We start from the raw sequence: 16,987 nt of genomic DNA, 5'->3' as shown, positions 1-16,987 counted from the left end.
GTATAATAGAATACAACCAGTCTCTATTCACCCAAAATAGTAAATATTAATGTTTTGTCACATTTGTTTCAGATTTTTAAAAAAATGAAGTGAATAGATTTTCAGATTAGATGAAAACTTCGTGTCCCATCAAAGTTCCATTTCTTTTCTGCCGTTTCCAGAGGCAACTACTGTCATTAATTTGATGTGTATTCCTTCAGTATATTTTTGTGCTTTTACTGCAAATAGATGCATTTACAATGTGTAAAATTACTTAGTACATTTTACATTTATATACATGGTATTATACTGAATGCATTATTATTCATTTTCCTTCTTTTTTTCCACACTCAATGTTATATTTTTGAGACCTATCCTTGATACACATCAAAGATAAAAATAATTCCATTGTATATCTATTCTATAGCCATTTTTTAAAGATGATGAACATTTAGGTTTTTTTCTTTCAAATTTTCACTATTCCAAAAGTGTTTCAGGGCATTCCTGTACAAGTTTCCTGTACACATACATGAGCATCTCTCTAGGGTGTGTATCTACAAGTAGAGGAAGTATAATACCAAAGGCAGAAATCATAAAGGAAAAGAGTGATAACTTTGTCTACACAAGAAGTTTAAAACATCACCAGAATAGTAAAAAGCGTTTCAAAGGTGGAAAGAAAAAACTAGGAATAACATTTGTAACAAATATGGCAGAGAAAGTTCACTATCCTTAATATATAAAGAGTTTTCACAAATCAATTTGAAAAAGATATCAGTGAATAAATTGGTAGAGATAATAAGCAAACAGTTTACAAAGGAAGAAATATGAATCAGTAGTGAACATGCGAAAATAAGGTAAACTTATTAGTAATCAAAAGAGTGAAAATTAAAATAATAATTATCTTTCCTTTTGGCCTATCAGACCAGCAAAAACAAGAAAAGAATGATGATACTCAGTGTTAAAATGTGGGTGTAATAGGCACTTTTTTTTTTTTTTTGAGATGGAGTCTCGCTCTTTCACCAGGCTTGAGTGCCATGGTGCGATCTTGGCTCACTACAATCTCCGCCTCATGGGTTCAAACAATTCTCCTGCCTCAGCCTCCTGAGTAGCTGGGACTACAGGCACACGCCACCATGCCCAGCTAATTTTTGTATTTTTAGTAGAGATGGGGTTTTACCGTGTTGGCCAGGATGGTCTCGATCTCCTGACCTTGTGATCTGCCTGCCTTGGCCTCCAAAACTGTTGGGATTACAGGCATGAGCCACTGCACCTGGCCGGTCGGCACTTTTATATACTGTGGGTAGAGCTTAAATGGATGTAAACTTTCTAGAAGAGAATATGGTAGTATGTATTAAAGGCTTTATAATATAAAAACTGTGACTCAGAAATTCTACTTGAAGGATTAATCCAGAGAAAATAAGTCAGAATTTTGTGTCAATATGTCTGTGATGAGGATGTTTCTTGTAATGTTATTTATGCTATAAGGTTAAAGATGGCTTTGCCTAAACCAATGAAGAGTATGACTAAATCAACCCAAGTTTAAAAAAACCTAACTTTAACACTAAAGATGCAGTTAATTTTTTTTTTTTTGAGACAGGGACTTATTCCATCACCCAGGTTGGAGTGCATTGGTAAAATCATAGCTCACTGCAGCTCCAAACTTCTGGGCTCAAGCCATCCACCTGCCTCAGCCTCCTGAGTAGCTACGATTATAGGCATGTGCCACAGCATGTGCATAATTTTTGAATTTTTTGTAGAATCTTGCTATGTTGTCCAGGTTGGTCTTGAATTCCTGGCCTTAAGAGATCCTCCCACCTTAGCCTCCCAGAGCACTGGCATCACCAGCAAGACACAGTTAATTTGAAGAAATTAGAAAGGCCTCCCAGGAGAAGTTACTTTGATCATCAGGGTCTTGAAGGATGGGAATGTGTTTGCCAAGGGTTGGAGGTGGAAATAGGGGAAGGGCATTCTGCAAAAATAAGTGGCCAGTACCAAGGCAAGAAGCCTCAGGAGAACCTGCTCAGATCAGGGAGTGACAGTGATTTTGTGTGATGGCATATAGGGGACATGAAGAGGAGCAGAGTCAGGATGGAGTCCTCTCTGATCTGAGCCCATCCCATGATGTCATGATCCAGCCATTGCTTGGAGGCTTTTTAGGATTTCATCACAAATTTCAAATTACTTGGGGTTATTTCAACTTGAGTTTAATTCCATCAGAATATTTCTTGTTTTCAAATTTTAATTTAGCGTACTCTTCCAAAGAATGTTCCAAGTAAGTAAGATTTCGCTGAGTGGCCTTTCATTGCTACATTGCATGTTTTAACAAGTTACTTGCTTAAGATCCTTTCCTTATGCAGCTGTCATTGTCAATGTACAGTTACACGGCTGCTCTGTTCTCTCCAGAACCCTCACTCCCTTGGCTGTCCCTCTGGTTTGGCAGGTGACTTCAAATAGTTTGCTTTGCAAACTATTTGAAGAAGCCAAGAGTGTGTGGCTCTAGGCTTAGAGTCACACTGGCCTGGGTAGGAATCCTAATTCCGCAATTTTAAGTGTGTGATCCTGGGCAAATTACTTAGCCTCACTCAGCCTCTGTTTCCTCATCTGTGAAATGGAGTTGATATGTGAGGACCACATGGATAATGTCTATAAAGTGGTTTTCAGAGCTTGTAGTGTGTGCTAAATAAATGTTAGCTATTATTATAATTACTATTTTATGGATAACTGGATTCCTTCTGACTTCTCTTATTAATCCCCAGGGAATTATTTATAGTATAGGCCTAATTAGCTATTTATGGTTCTAGAACTTCTCTTGTGTTTCCTACCTAAGTGGCATGTTGTTGAGAGGAAGCTGAGAATTCACTGTCTAGGCTATCTCTTGATCCCAGGCTTCAATGAGCAAAGTGTAGGAGGCCTCAGGTCTCCTTCTAAGTTAGCCAGTTTATACAGGGTCTGAGGAATGAGCCCTTTTAGGACCACAGACTGTGGGTTCGAATGGCACATGCCATTAAGTTATCTATCTGTGGAATCCCAACATTCATGCAGCCTGGTTCATCCCACCCTTGAGCAAATCACCAAGAAGCAGGGATTCTGGAGAGAGAGAGAGTCAGGGAGGGAAACTCATGGATTCAGCCAGGTGACCTTTGGAGATGAAGCCTCCAAGCATTTGGAAAGTGATAGACCATTACTGGTGATGAAATCCCAGCGGACCTTTCTTTTCAGAAGTGTCCCTTCTCTGATTCTTGTGATATCACTTGTAACTGTCAAGAATTGCTCTTATCACAATATCCTGTTGAGTCACTTGTCTGCCTCTCCCATTAGACTCTAAATTCCTTGAGAACAGCACAGTCTCTAGGAAGGAGCATGGTCTTTTGGAATTGAGTCTTCTACATAGCTCTAGGACTTGTGACCTTGGTCAAGTTACTTGTTTCCTCATCTGCAAAATGAAGATACTTACTGATTTATAGACTTATTATAAGGATCGGATATAATTTATGAAAAGTGACTGGCATATAATAGTTGGTTAGTAAATGGTAACTGGTGACTATGAGAACAACCGTGATACCAGCGATGATAATGCCAGAGTGGCATTGTGCCTGATGTGTCTGTCCCTCAGCACGCGTTTTGTGGATAGATGGCTGGATGAATGAATGGTCAAATAAATTCATGTTTAAATAGATGAGTAAACAGGCTGGACGTGGTGGCTCATGCCTGTAATCTCAGCACTTTGGGAGGCCAAGGCGGGCAGATCGTTTGAGGTCAGGAGTTCAAGACCAGCCTGGCCAGCATGGCAAAAACCCATCTCTACGAAAAACACAAAAATATTAGCCGAGCATGGTGGTGTGTGCCTGTAGTTCCAGCTACTTGGGAGGCTGAGGCAGGAGGATCTCTTGAACCCGGGAGGTGGAGGTTGTAGTGAGCCGAGATTGCACCACAGCACTCCAGCCTGGGTGACAGAGTGAGACCCTGTCTCTGAAATAAATAAATAGATGAGTTAACAACTCCAACAGACTGCAACCCTTGTCCTTTTTAGCCTCAACCACATTTGATGGCATCAGACACACTCACATTTGCCTCCTCTCTCATCTTTTAGGGCTCAGAAGTTTGCTGATTCTCCTCCCTTGTTGACTCTTCTTTCTCTCTTCTTTCTTGGCCTTTTTTCATTTCTCCTATTCCCTAGATGTTAACCATTCTCCAGAACATATTCTTGAACATTGCTTTTACTGCTTTCACCCTCAAGGATTTCATTCTTTATTAAGGCTTCAATTATCACCGTTACGTAGATAAAGTTGAGATGTCTTATATAGACTCTTCTGCATTCTGGGCTTATATTTCTTAAAACTTATTTGTCAAAAAGGATGCCCTGTTGACTCTTTAAAATTGAATTTACCATCTTCTGCCTGAAGCCTGCTCCTTCCCTGGCATGGGTATGCACATTAATGGTGTGGCAGCTTTTCCAGGCTCCCAGAGGCTTGACGTGCCAGAGTCATTTCCGACTCCTCCCACCCATGTTCCAGTCAGTCGCTGATCATGTAATTCCATCTCCATATGCTCTTGCATCTGCTTCCAACCTCTTTTTTCCCCCCAGGCACTATCCTGATTCAGGTCCTCTCTATGATCTTAAGCCAGTTCTCTGAAGTGGAACACTTAAACACTGAGTACTGTAAGAAATATTAGAATTTCCACACATATGTGCATTTTAATCTCAATCTTTGCAATGTTCTGTTTTATATATGTTTTATAATGTAAATAATTTATTAGAGTAGTGTATGTATATACGATACAATAGAATAACGTTTTTATTACTAGAACAATAATCTATTATACACCGAGAAGCCCTCAGTAGCTTCTGTGTTAGGCTGTTCTTGCATTGCTATGAAGAAATACCCTAGACTGGGAACTTATAAAGACAAGAGTTTTAAGTGGCTCATGGTTCTGCAGACTGTCCAGGAAGCATGGCGCTGGCATCTACTCAGCTTCTGGTGAGGCCTCAGTGAGTTTTTCTCATGGTGGAAGGTGAAGTGGGAGTAGGCACTGCACATAATGAAAGCAGGAACAGGAGAGAGTGGGAGGGAAGGTGCCACACACCTAAACAACCAGATCTCACTAGTACTCATTCTTGCAAGGACAGCACCAAGCCATGAGGGATCCACCACCAAGACCCAAGCACCTCCCACCAGGACCCACCTCCAGTATTGGGGATTACATTTCAATGTGAGATTGGGTCAGGGACAAATATCCAAACTATATCAGCTTCCAACTGCCTATCATATTGAAAACAAACTCACCTGCCTGTCATTCAAGGCATATACAGTACCTCCTTTCTAGGCTGGTAAGGCAGTCCCTGGTGTAGAGTCCCTTGCACATGCTGCAGGCTGTAGCCAAATTGAGCTACTTACTGGATGCTTTTAAGCTCTCACTTCTTCACCTTTATGACTTTGATTGTATTGTTCTCTTCTCTTACTCTCCATCTGCTATAAGTAATATGCATAGTGGTTAAGAACAAGGAGATTATGTATATCCATTTCTATCTCAGTCATTGAAATGTTCTGTTTCATATAAGTTCAAATCTTGGCTCTGACACTTTCTAGTTGTTTTATTTGGGCAGGTCACTGACACTTCTGAACCTCAGCTTCCTCATCTGGAAAATAGGGATAACAACAATCAGCTCACAGGTTTGTTGTGTGGAGTTATTAGGTAACACGTGTTGAGCTTAGCACCATGTCTGGCATATTCATAATATCTGATCTAAAAGTGAGAGCTGCTGCTACTGCTTCTATTACTCCTTTCCAGTATTTTTAGTCCAATTCTCTCAAATGTGAGATTGTGCAGGAAAGTAAAGGTTGTTGTAACATAAAAATATTAACAAATGAGCTTGCCATTTATGTGACTATTCCTTAGTCAGACATCCCTCCAGCATCATGTGACTAACCCCTGTCCATCCTGACATCATTGGTCTGATTTCAGTAGAATTGTTTAATATTTTTAATACCCAGCAGTACAATGCAAATACGATGCAAGACAACTGTAAAATAAAACTAAACTTTGCAAAAGATGTTAGATACCATGAAGTCAATGCAACTTCATGATATTAGAAAAATGCTGGAATCATGTACAAAGGCAATGATCTAAATTAGGATCCAGTGGAGAAAGAGAAAATTGAACAAGTATAAGTATAGGCACTTCAAAAAAGAATGTTTTAAATATCAAAGGATTAAGAGGGAATTTGGAAGAAATTAATGAAGCTTTTAAATATTACTGCTAACAGAAATATTTTAAAAATACTTGGTCAGAGTATTTAAATAAAATACAAAAAACATTAACCATAAAAGAAATATGTATAAATCTTGCTACATTAAAATTAAGAATATCTCTGCTCCCTAAGAGAAATCATAAAAGCACAAACTTTATATATCTTTCTATATCTAGAATATATAAATAATTACAAATCAGTAAAAAAAAAATACTATATGTGAACAGGCATTTCTCAGAGGAGGAAACACAAATGGATAAACTTGGGGAGAAAATAACTCAACCTTATTTTATAAGGAGGGAAATGGAACCTTTGATGGGACATATGATAACATTGAGATGCCATTTTACTGTTTCTAGAAGGACAAAAGTTAACATGTCTGTATTAGTTATCTATTGCTCCATTACACATGACCATGAATTTCACAACTTAAAACAACACACGTTATCTCGTAACTTCAGTGGGTCGGGAGTCTAGGTATGGCTTAACTGGGTCCTTTGCTTAGGAATGACTGACAACACTCAGCAATGGCAAGTATGCAAATCAATGGGAATTTTTATAAGGCACTTTGGAAAATAATTTTCTATTACCTTATAAAATTGAATGTTCATATAGCTTTAAGATGCAGCACTTCCACTCATAGGTCTATATCCTAGAAAGACTTGGACTTGTGAACTTGGGAACACACACAAGAATGTTCATAAAAACAAAACCCGGGAAATAACCCAAATACCCACTGACAGGTGAATGCAGAGATTGTGGAATTCTCACCCAGTGGAATATCAAATCAACTACATAAACAGAAACACACAATAACCATAAGATTTATGGTTCAATAAATCTTAGCACCATATTATTGAGGAAAACAAGCAAACCAGAGAAAACTAGGTACACTCAGATATATTTTCATAAAGCTCAAAGCAAAACTAAGTAACAGATATGTGATAAAACTATATGGAAAAATCAAGGCAATTATGATAATGGGTTTCAGAATGGTGCTTACCTTGGATGATGGCTATAAGCACAGGGGTGGGTTGGGGAAGGGAGTACACAATAGCTTCCTGGTAATGAGAATATTGTATTTCATAAGTTGGGTGATGGGTTTACCCTGAGCATCTATTACCACGCTTTATAGCTATATATGCTATGTATATTCTTTTGTATGATTGTTACATAATAAAAATTTAAGAAAATGTGCACTGTAGTAGTCAGATATATGAAATCAAATTATACTATAATATAATGTTGTCAGTTATGTCAAAAAACCCCAGTCATTTTAATTGGGGTTTACTGGTTATTTGTTAGTTCTAATGTAATGTGCTCATTATTACAATTAAAATGTAAAATTTGTTAATTATAAGACAAAAAACTTATGAGTATTAGATCAGTTTTTCAAGGAAAAAATCTCACTGAAACTTTTATTTTATTGTTTATTTTGAAAATTGGACACCATTTTATTTCATTTCATTTGATTTTGGGAGGCTGAAGTAGGAGGATTGCTTAAGCACAGGAGGTCAGGGCTGCAATGAGTTTTGATTGTGCGACTGCAATCCAGCCTGGATAACAGAGTGAGACTCTGTCTTAACAACAACAACATATTTTCAAAGAAAAATAGCAAAGGCCAATTGGAAACTTACTTATTCTTTAACTCCAATTTTCTTTAAACTTGGAAGTGACTTACTGATTTACTTTTATTTATTTATTTGTTATATTATATTATATTATATTATATTATATTATATTATATTATATCTTATTTTATTTTATTTTTTTTGAGATGGAGTCTCGCTCTGTCGCCCAGGCTGGAGTGCAGTGGCACGATCTCAGCTCACTGCAAGCTCCGCCTTCTGGGTTCATGCCATTCTCCTGCCTCAGCCTCCCGAGTAGCTGGGGCTACAGGCACCTGCCACCACGCCCGGCTAATTTTTTGTATTTTTTTAGTAGAGACGGGGTTTCACCATGTTAGCCAGGATGGTCTCGATCTCCTGACCTCGTGATCCGCCCGCCTGGGCCTCTCAAAGTGCTGGGATTACAGGCGTGAGCCACCGCGCCTGGCCACTGATTTACTATTTTAAACAACTCCTCTTCTTCCCCTTAAACATTTACCATTTACTCATGCTAACACCTCCAGAGGAGACTGCTCTAGCATGTATCTATAGGTCCTTGGTTAGCTCCTTTTATCAAAAAACACAAAACACCATTCTATTTTGCATCCGAAGGGCTCTATTCACCAAGAATAGGAAAAAAAATTCTTTGGAACAGCCAATTAAGTTGAATTTTAAAAAATATCCACATGAATGTGATTTGGTTGGGGCACGAATCCATTCCTGTGTTCCCGGTAATCTGATACCGGTCCTTGAATCCTTGTAATTCATCCTCCCTATCTTAGCCAAGTTATGATTTGAATCCAATGATCTAGCTTCAAGGATTGAGCCCTCTCCAGTCCAAACATTTATAACCAGCAAAACCGAAGGAGAAGAGGCAACACGTAATTAGAAAAGGTTTCTAGGGGATGAGGAGTTATGTCTGTCATCCACTTAACAGATGTACATCAATAACTATCAAATTCCTCCAAATTTCTCCATGGTATTCAGATAAATTTTAGAAATTTAATCATCGTAGAGACAATGGATACTATTTAAGATGGATTAACTTCAAGTGGCTTTATCTATTCAATTTGTCCTTTGATAGTGAATACCTTTTCAGATCCACAAATACAAATAGTACTGCTACTTCTTCTCCCACCAAGATGCATCTGAAATATTTCCCTTTCCGTGGCCCACCAAATTGATATCATCTCCACTTTTGAACTTACCTACACATGCATAGTATTCCTAGCACCTCTTTGGGAATCTGGCATGACTGTTTTGTTTTATAATGACTTAGTTATTTGTTTTTCCATAACTGGATACTAAACTCTAGACCTTACTGATTATTTTTTGGTGGGGAGTGGACAGAGTCTCATTCTGTCACCCAGGCTGGAGTGCAGTGGAGCAATCTTGGCTCACTGCAACCTCCGCCTCCCGGGTTCAAGTGATTCTCCTGCCTCAGCCTCCCAAGTAGCTGGGATTACAGGCGCCTGCTACCATGCCCAGCTAATTTTTGTATTTTTTGTAGAGACGAGATTTCGCCATGTTGGCCAGGCTGGTCTCAAACTCCTGATCTCAAGTGATCTGCCTACCTCGGCCTCCCAAAGTGCTGGGATTACAGGCGTAAGCCACCACACCCAGCCGACCTTACTGATCTTTGTGTGAACCTAGAACAGTCATGAACATAGAGTTATTGCTAAATAAATACTTAGTTGACTTGAATTTCTCTGGACGTGTTTCATTACTGGCTTTAAGAAAGTCAACACTATCATGATTTTTAATATGTGCAAATTCTTCACATGCATTAAATTGCTAGGTAAGGTGCAAAGTTAAAGCAAGCAAACAGCCTTGGTAACAATGTTCAGGCTAGCCTAGAGAATTACATACTTTGTACCAGATTTTACATACATATATTTGCATTTTGGAAATAAAGTCCCTTGCAAAAAGATCTCTCAAGAAAGTTTGTATTGCTTACATCAGAAAGCACCAGAAGCATTTTTCCTATTGTTACAAAAATGGTGAAGGTTAGCGTATGCAAATTTCTCATATGCCTCATAAAACACTTACTCATCTACATCTAAAGCCAAGAACCACCGTGTAACCAACTAGTTCCCTGCTCATAAGGAACTCGGCTGTGTAATTCTGTTTCATCCCCAAATGCCAGCATTTCCTATCCTCTCCAGGGGGCTTTACTACTTCATGACATCATAAACAAGATGGGCCCAGAGTTCAGTTTAGCTGACATCTTCGTTATAAAGCCAATAAACAAGAAAGCCCCAAGGTATTAGGCATTATTTTTTCTTTTCTAAAGCTAGATAGAAATGTAATATGTTTACAGAGTTTCTAATTTATTTTTCTGCTAATGAAAACAGGCATTTCCAGATAAATTAGGCAGTGTTCTAGAGTTGCTTTTATATACAGAGGGAAGTAATTTTGCTTAGAATTTTAAATGTAGCTTTTGTCTTTTGTTAAGAATTATGGATGGTAGTCGGGGGATGGAAAAAGGACTGAAACCAAGCAAAGAGGCAAAAATGTATTGCCTTTTTTTTTCAATTCTGGTAAAGAGTTGTGTGTGCAATTAGGATTTCTGTGTGCAATTAGGATTTCTGTGTTTAAGGAGGCTGCTTAAAAAGTCAGCACATTATTTAGTTGAGGAATGTAGTTTAAGAGTTATGCTTACGGCTGGGTGCAGTGGCTCATGCCTGTAATCCCAGCACTTTGGGAGGCTGAGGAGGGCAGTCATGAAGTCAGGAGTTCGAGACCAGCCTGACCAACATGGTGAAACCCTATCTGTACTGAAAATACAAAAATTAGCTGGGCGTGGTGGCACGCACCTGTAATCCCAGCTACTCAGGAGGCTAAGGCAGGATAATCTCTTGAACCCGAGAGGCAGAGGTTGCAGTGAGCTGAGATCGGGCCATCGCACTCTAGAGTGAGACTCCATTTCAAAAAAAAAAAAAAAGTTATGCTTACATTTTTATATTTATGTGTATCAGTATGTACATGCACATACAGGTAGTCTTTTCAGAGCCAATTAATTTGAATACATTTGCAAGTCTTATGAATTAAAAAAAATGTTTGACACTACTTGAACTATCAGAAAACCTCTATAAAAATTTAAGAGATCAAGGCAAGGTGGTACCTCAAGTGATTTTCTGAGTTATACACAACATACATAATAAAAAAATATTGCTCAAAGTAATGGAACTCATAGCACCAGCTCAGTAAGGTGAATTATGCAAGCTCTGCTAACTGGAAGATGTTATTGAATGGTTTAATGAAGTAAAAGTTCTCAACACAAATATATCTCTACCTGTATTGATGTATATTGGTAAAATATGATGGGCATAGTTTGCTGACCGTGTAATTGCAATCAATGAAATTATTAAGCTTCCTCAATAGAATGAGGAGAGCACAACAGTAGGTGCGAGTTATATAGAGAGAGATCCACCATGGTTCTGGCCTTAAAGGCTCAAAATTCAGTTGGAGAGAAATAATGGGTTTATAAAGATAAAACATTGTTGGTAGTAACATGATGTCTGTTGACATTTTGAAAAAGAGATTTTCTGTGTATTCTGCGAAGTAGCTTCTCTCAGAAGTAGTGGTTATTGAATAAAAAAAATCAACATTATCTTGAACCCATTCGGTAAGGCTGGAGTGAAGGCAAGACAGTATCTCTTTCCTTGGAGTTCTTGGCACTCAAGCATCTGAGTGGGTAGCTTTTGCCCTGGTAGGTGTAAATAAGCATGTGTCTTTGGTCTGGAGGAAAGCTGCCTGTTTCACTTGAGTCAGCTTGTTCACAGAGTGAGGCGATTCTTCCCAACTCTCACCCAAGCAAATTGATGACTCCAGGTTGAGCAGAATCAATGCACTGGCATTTGCCAAATACAGATTCAGATGAAAATGGAATAAATTAGTTCCTCTCAGTCAGTTATTGCTTCGTGTAGGCGAGCTGAGGAAGAAGGGGTGCTGAGGTGCACATTGAATGTGAACTACCTTCTGTTTTCAGCTGAAGATATAAACAGATAGTGATTATAAAACTGTAGCTCGGTAGGGAAAGGAGTTCTGTGAGCAACTCAATTTCTCCCTCTGAATTGTACCTGGAGTAGCACTGACTCTTATTTGCATAGGCTGTTCAGAACATGTCTGGAATTTCCATTGTGAGGTTACAGACTGCCACCATGTAATAACAGCATTATTGGAAGCTAGTACTGTAATTAATTTCTTACTACTACACTCAGCTGATATTGACAATGAGATGTGCAATTACCCAGCATAACTTGACAGATTCTTCACAGCAAAAGAATTCATAATCACAGCTGATGGCCTGTCCAATGGAGAGAACAGGATGTCTAGGAAGAGGCTATCATTTCAAGGATGGACATAGTATGGTTAGTGCTCTCAAGACATGCTTAGCCAAAGAGAAAGCTAGTCTTTTGGTATTAGTAGTTGAGCTTGATTCCAGTATAGCTGTTCATAAAATAAATAGTGAGGCATGCTACAAAGTGATATTGCTGTGCATCACCAGCAAACTCTGAATAAAAGAAATGCCAAACTGAAGAAGCAATCTTTTGTTGGTGGGGAAATAATATACTCTTTATGATTTTCTTAAGATGTTTCATTGACGTATGATGCTTCTAACCAAGTGACAAATTAATTGACTAGATTTAAAGAGAAATGGATGTGGCTTAATGAAGAAGGACAGGATATGTATTATAAGGCAGCTGGTTCTGCCACTGCTGGCTTATGGAGACAATATACATTGGACAGCTAATGAGTCTCTGTTGCATAAGATAGTTCTCTTTATAATAGAATTGCACGCTTTGTCTCTAAATGGGGTTATTATATACACCATTGCACAATGTTTGAAGAGCTTGGTTGGCCCTTGTAGAGGGTTATGAGAGAAATAAATTGGAAGACAATTGTACTGAAGACCTTCAATCCATCAAACATTTCATATTTATCTAAATTACTAGCACGTTCTCCAAAAATATGAATCTGTATGATACACAAGGCTAGAATGTTAATGCTGACCAGACTTTGCTTTATCAGACAGATTTTCCACTGTAAGCATTGGCCAAAATTCACGCACAGTGAAGCCGGGCAATACACATTCCAACCACTGCCCCCATTCCCTTTGCCTCTGCTCGTCATGTATTCCACTCTCTTAGTCCCTGAAGTTTCATTTGTTATTTCTTCTACCCACCATGAACACACAGGGCTCACTTGCCCTGGGTTATTTAATTCTCAGAACTTTTTGACTTTGACTACCCAGACAGTTTTAGTGGTAATTCAGTTTCTTCACTTTTCTCCATACTTGTGGGCCCTCACAGTTCAGTTGCTCAGCTATTATTTACAACAAATCCATTTCAATTAAGGTTTCAGCCTAGAAAGAAATACTAGGCTGGATGTGGTGGCTCAGGCCTGTAATCACAGCACTTTGGGAGGCTGAGGTGAGTGGATAAAATGAGCCCAGGAGTTGGAGACCAGCCTGGGCAACATAGCGAGGCCCCACGTCTACAGAAAGTACAAAAATTAGCCAAGCATGGTGGTGCATACCTATAGTCCCAGCTACTAGGGAGGCTGAGGTGAGAGGATTGCTAGAGTCCAGGAGGTCGAGGCTGCAGTGAGCTATGATTGCGCCACTGTACTCCAGCCTGGGTGACAGAATGAGACCCTGTCTCAAAAAAAAAAAAAAAAAAGAACAAAAAGGAAAGAAAAAAATATTGGAAGTGATGAAGAAGACAGGATAAATGACAACATCATTCACTCCGTGTCAGAAGACTGTGCTTTCTATGAGAGGACATGGCAGGACTTATTCAGATGGTGTAGATGGGGAGATGGAGGAGGTGAGTCATGCTCTTACCATCATTACTCTCTAATGTGGCTTTGAACCTGATTCCACTTTCTGGCTTGATTCTTCTATCCATGATATCATGTAGACGGAATTTTGTAGCTCAATTTTGCCCAAGTATTTTCAGGGTGATACCATGTCTTTGAGCTCCCGGGGAAGTTTTGCACAGGAAAGGTGATTCTTGGGGTATATCATCAGTAGGTGTTTGACTTGCCAACGGACTATGGAGGCACCATTAATTCCTGCTGATGCTGAGATCCTCACGTATGTGGTGAGGTGACAATATTTTGTTTCTTTCAAACTTTCTTCTCTGTGTCTCTCTCCTCTCAACCTACCAAGAGTAATTGAAGAGAATTACACCTGTGAAACATTTCAAGCTGCTTGGAGTAAGATGGTCTTTTCAGTTTAAGACATTATTATATCCCAAACCAGATTGCTTTCTCTCTGTCATTGTGAGGTTCTTTTCCTTTGCAAGTCTATCCGTACTCTGGTATAGAGAAAGGTGAGCTGAAAGAAATGGACAAAACTGTTTCATGGGCTTCTCCACATATTTATTACCCTCCCCAAATTGAATCTTGAAGCCTTGTCAGAAGTGTTATTTTCCCAACAGAGCAGGTGTTAAGTGTCTCTAGAAAATAAACTCACCTCCTGATATCTTTCTCATTGCTTGCTACATCCATTTACTGTGAAGATTATATTGTAAGGTGTGACAGGAGGTGTTGTACAGCAAGGGAAAGTCATCAGTTTGTAATTCGATTTGTTCAAGTTCTCTTCTTTTGCACGGGCTTTTGGATTTCCTTGTCATTTCTGGAATTATTTCTTAAATGGTGAGTATTGTTTTCATATGTTTTTCCCAGAGCTTATCCCATCCAAATACTTTTTAAGTTGCATACACTCTTCTATAAGTAGAGCTATGTTTTTGTAGTGGAGTTTCAATAATTTGGCCAGGGAAAAGGAGAAACCAAAACAAATGGTAACAAAGACTAGTGAATGATTTTTCTTTCACCTGATTTTTTATGACTTTTATGTTTTCTGCTAAAAACAGATTATTTGGTAACAATACAAAGAATACTTAGCTGTAGGTAAAAATTAATATCCATTTGACTGAATGTTTCATTTAATGAGAGGGCTTGTGCTTACCACAATTATCTTAAGGAAATAAATGTGTACAGAGACTAATGAGTAGACACACTAGACTTTATCAATGTTTATTCAAATTATTGCAGTTTAGTGATATGGAAATCTAGAATTGAGATGCTTTAGAAATAAATCTTTGCTTGTATGTAATTTCTTTAGTTCAAGGGTCGGAAAATACTTTACAAGCAATTAAACTCCAGGATTCAAATGGGGATTTCACATTGTTTATTGTTTAAATAAAGTTACAGAATTATCATTTGCTTAGGGTTTCTAGAAAATCCTTTCTTTTAGGTCTACAAATATGCATACGCAAGTTTCCCTGGATATTTACCTCTTCCCTCAAGACATTTTCAGATTTCTTTTCTTCCCATACCATCATATTTCTTTTCTTTTTTTTTTCAGATGGGGCCTGGAGTGCAGTGGTGCATAGCCCATTGCTCCCTCCATCTCCTGGGCTCAAACCATCTTCTCACCTCAGCCTCCTAAGTAGCTGGGACTACAGGCATGTACCAAAATGTCTGGCTAATTTTTGTATTTTTCTTTTTACTCTCTCTCGCTCTTTTTTTTTTTTTTTTTTTTAATGGAGCCGGGGTCTCACTGTGTTCTCCATGTTGGTCTTGAACTCCTGGCCTCAAGCGACCCTCCTGCCTCGGCCTCCCAATGTGCTGGGATCACAGGCATGAGCCACTGCACCAGGCTATTAGATTTCTTGAAAAACTCTTTTTTACTTCTTCCTCCAACCAACTCCTCCAACCAGAGTCAGTCACTCCCTCTTTTTCCTAGCAAGATCTTCTATCCTGCCCTTGTCTCCCAGTCCTTGTGATCTTATGTTCAGGTAGAGAGGAACTTTCTCTTACTCATTGTCTTATTACTTGTATCCAAATGTTGGGCACATTCCTGGCCCTTCATAAGGATTGTTTCAATGCATGACTGAATGAATCTGTGAGTGAATGTGATCACTGTGGAGCTGTGAAGTAGCTTGGGCACCTCCCAAATTGTGCTGGCCATGCAGTGAAAGGCATTTTCCCTATTTTGACGGGGCTGTTTATCTCTGCTCCTGGTTCTGCTCTCCACTAGGAAAAGGAGAAACACTACATGGAACTAAAGCACATCTTGGCCCGCCAGCCTGGACCTGAGGCTGCGGAACAGCTGAAGCTATACCGACGCACGCTGCATGACAAGAAGCAGCAGCTGAAAGTAAGTGGTAGCACCTGTTCCTTCCTGGTTCCAGGGCAGCCACACTCTGGGGAGCACACCTGGACAAGTCCACTGCCTCCACACAGTGAGCCAGTCTCTCAATGCCACAATCCTCTGAGGTCAGCTCTCTTAGAGCTCTAGTCTAGGATGAGCCAGCAGACCTCAGAGCTACCCTTCTCTTCCTGGACTATTAGACAGCACCATTCTCCATTTCCAGAAAGAGGCAGGTGAGCGAGAGAGGAAAAGATGATGACAACAAAATGGAAATGTGAGGACAGGGTTTGTATGGATGATCTTGAGATGATTTATTAGAGTACTTGAAGGGCAGGGAGGAGCAAAGGAAATATTTTAACACATTGACCAACTGAAGCAGACCGCTGTGCCATGGTGGGTCCCTGGTATTCCATCCCATCTGAGATAAACATACACAGAAGTCCAGCCACTGCCCAGCCCTGAGGGCCTTGCTTCCTGACCAGCTGTCAAATATGTAACCACGAAAGGGAAATAAAATCAGGCAAGATTTTTTGATAGTGTGATTCCCTTCTAAGTCACATAAGACCCTCAGTTGCAGAGATATGGAGTGTTTTACTTTTACATGTGCGTTTTTAAAGTTTTCTCAAAAATTGTGCATGTTCACACTATATTTTGAGCTTCACCTTCTAAGCAAGTACTTAGATATTCTTGGCGTATCGGGGAAGTTTTACACACACAGCCACAGGATGAAGCATGTACCAGTTGAATTCTGGCACTTCCTGCCCAATGAGGGTAATAATCGTTGACTTTCTGCCTGGGGTAAAATATATGCCACCCTACTAGTGTAGCTCTAACCCCTTCAAAAATAGGATATTGTAAAACTGCGTCCTTTTATTTTAAAAGGGCAAATGAAACAAGTCTAATTAGAGCATTAATTTGTAATTTGTCGCTCTGAATGTTCATTTCACGTGAGTATCTTCAGACATAATTTGAGTTTTGCATAGGACA

The 16,987-nt window shown here is 39.2% G+C and overlaps 1 protein-coding gene across 1 annotated transcript in view; it reads left to right on the top strand.

Annotated features, from left to right (window-relative positions):
• CFAP58 (cilia and flagella associated protein 58) overlaps nt 1-16,987 on the top strand; it is a 103,371-nt gene that overhangs the window by 80,112 nt on the left and 6,272 nt on the right. The window contains exon 16 of the mRNA XM_032169925.2: nt 15,887-16,006. Within this exon, the coding sequence (XP_032025816.1) occupies nt 15,887-16,006 (120 nt within the window). The remainder of the gene's footprint in view (nt 1-15,886; nt 16,007-16,987) is intronic.

The sequence above is a fragment of the Hylobates moloch genome, unplaced genomic scaffold, assembly GCF_009828535.3.
Source record: "Hylobates moloch isolate HMO894 unplaced genomic scaffold, HMol_V3 SCAFFOLD_3, whole genome shotgun sequence".
In the NCBI taxonomy this organism is placed as follows: domain Eukaryota; kingdom Metazoa; phylum Chordata; class Mammalia; order Primates; family Hylobatidae; genus Hylobates; species Hylobates moloch.
Note: the sequence above shows the minus strand (reverse complement) of the source record. Positions and strands in the feature narration are given on the sequence as shown.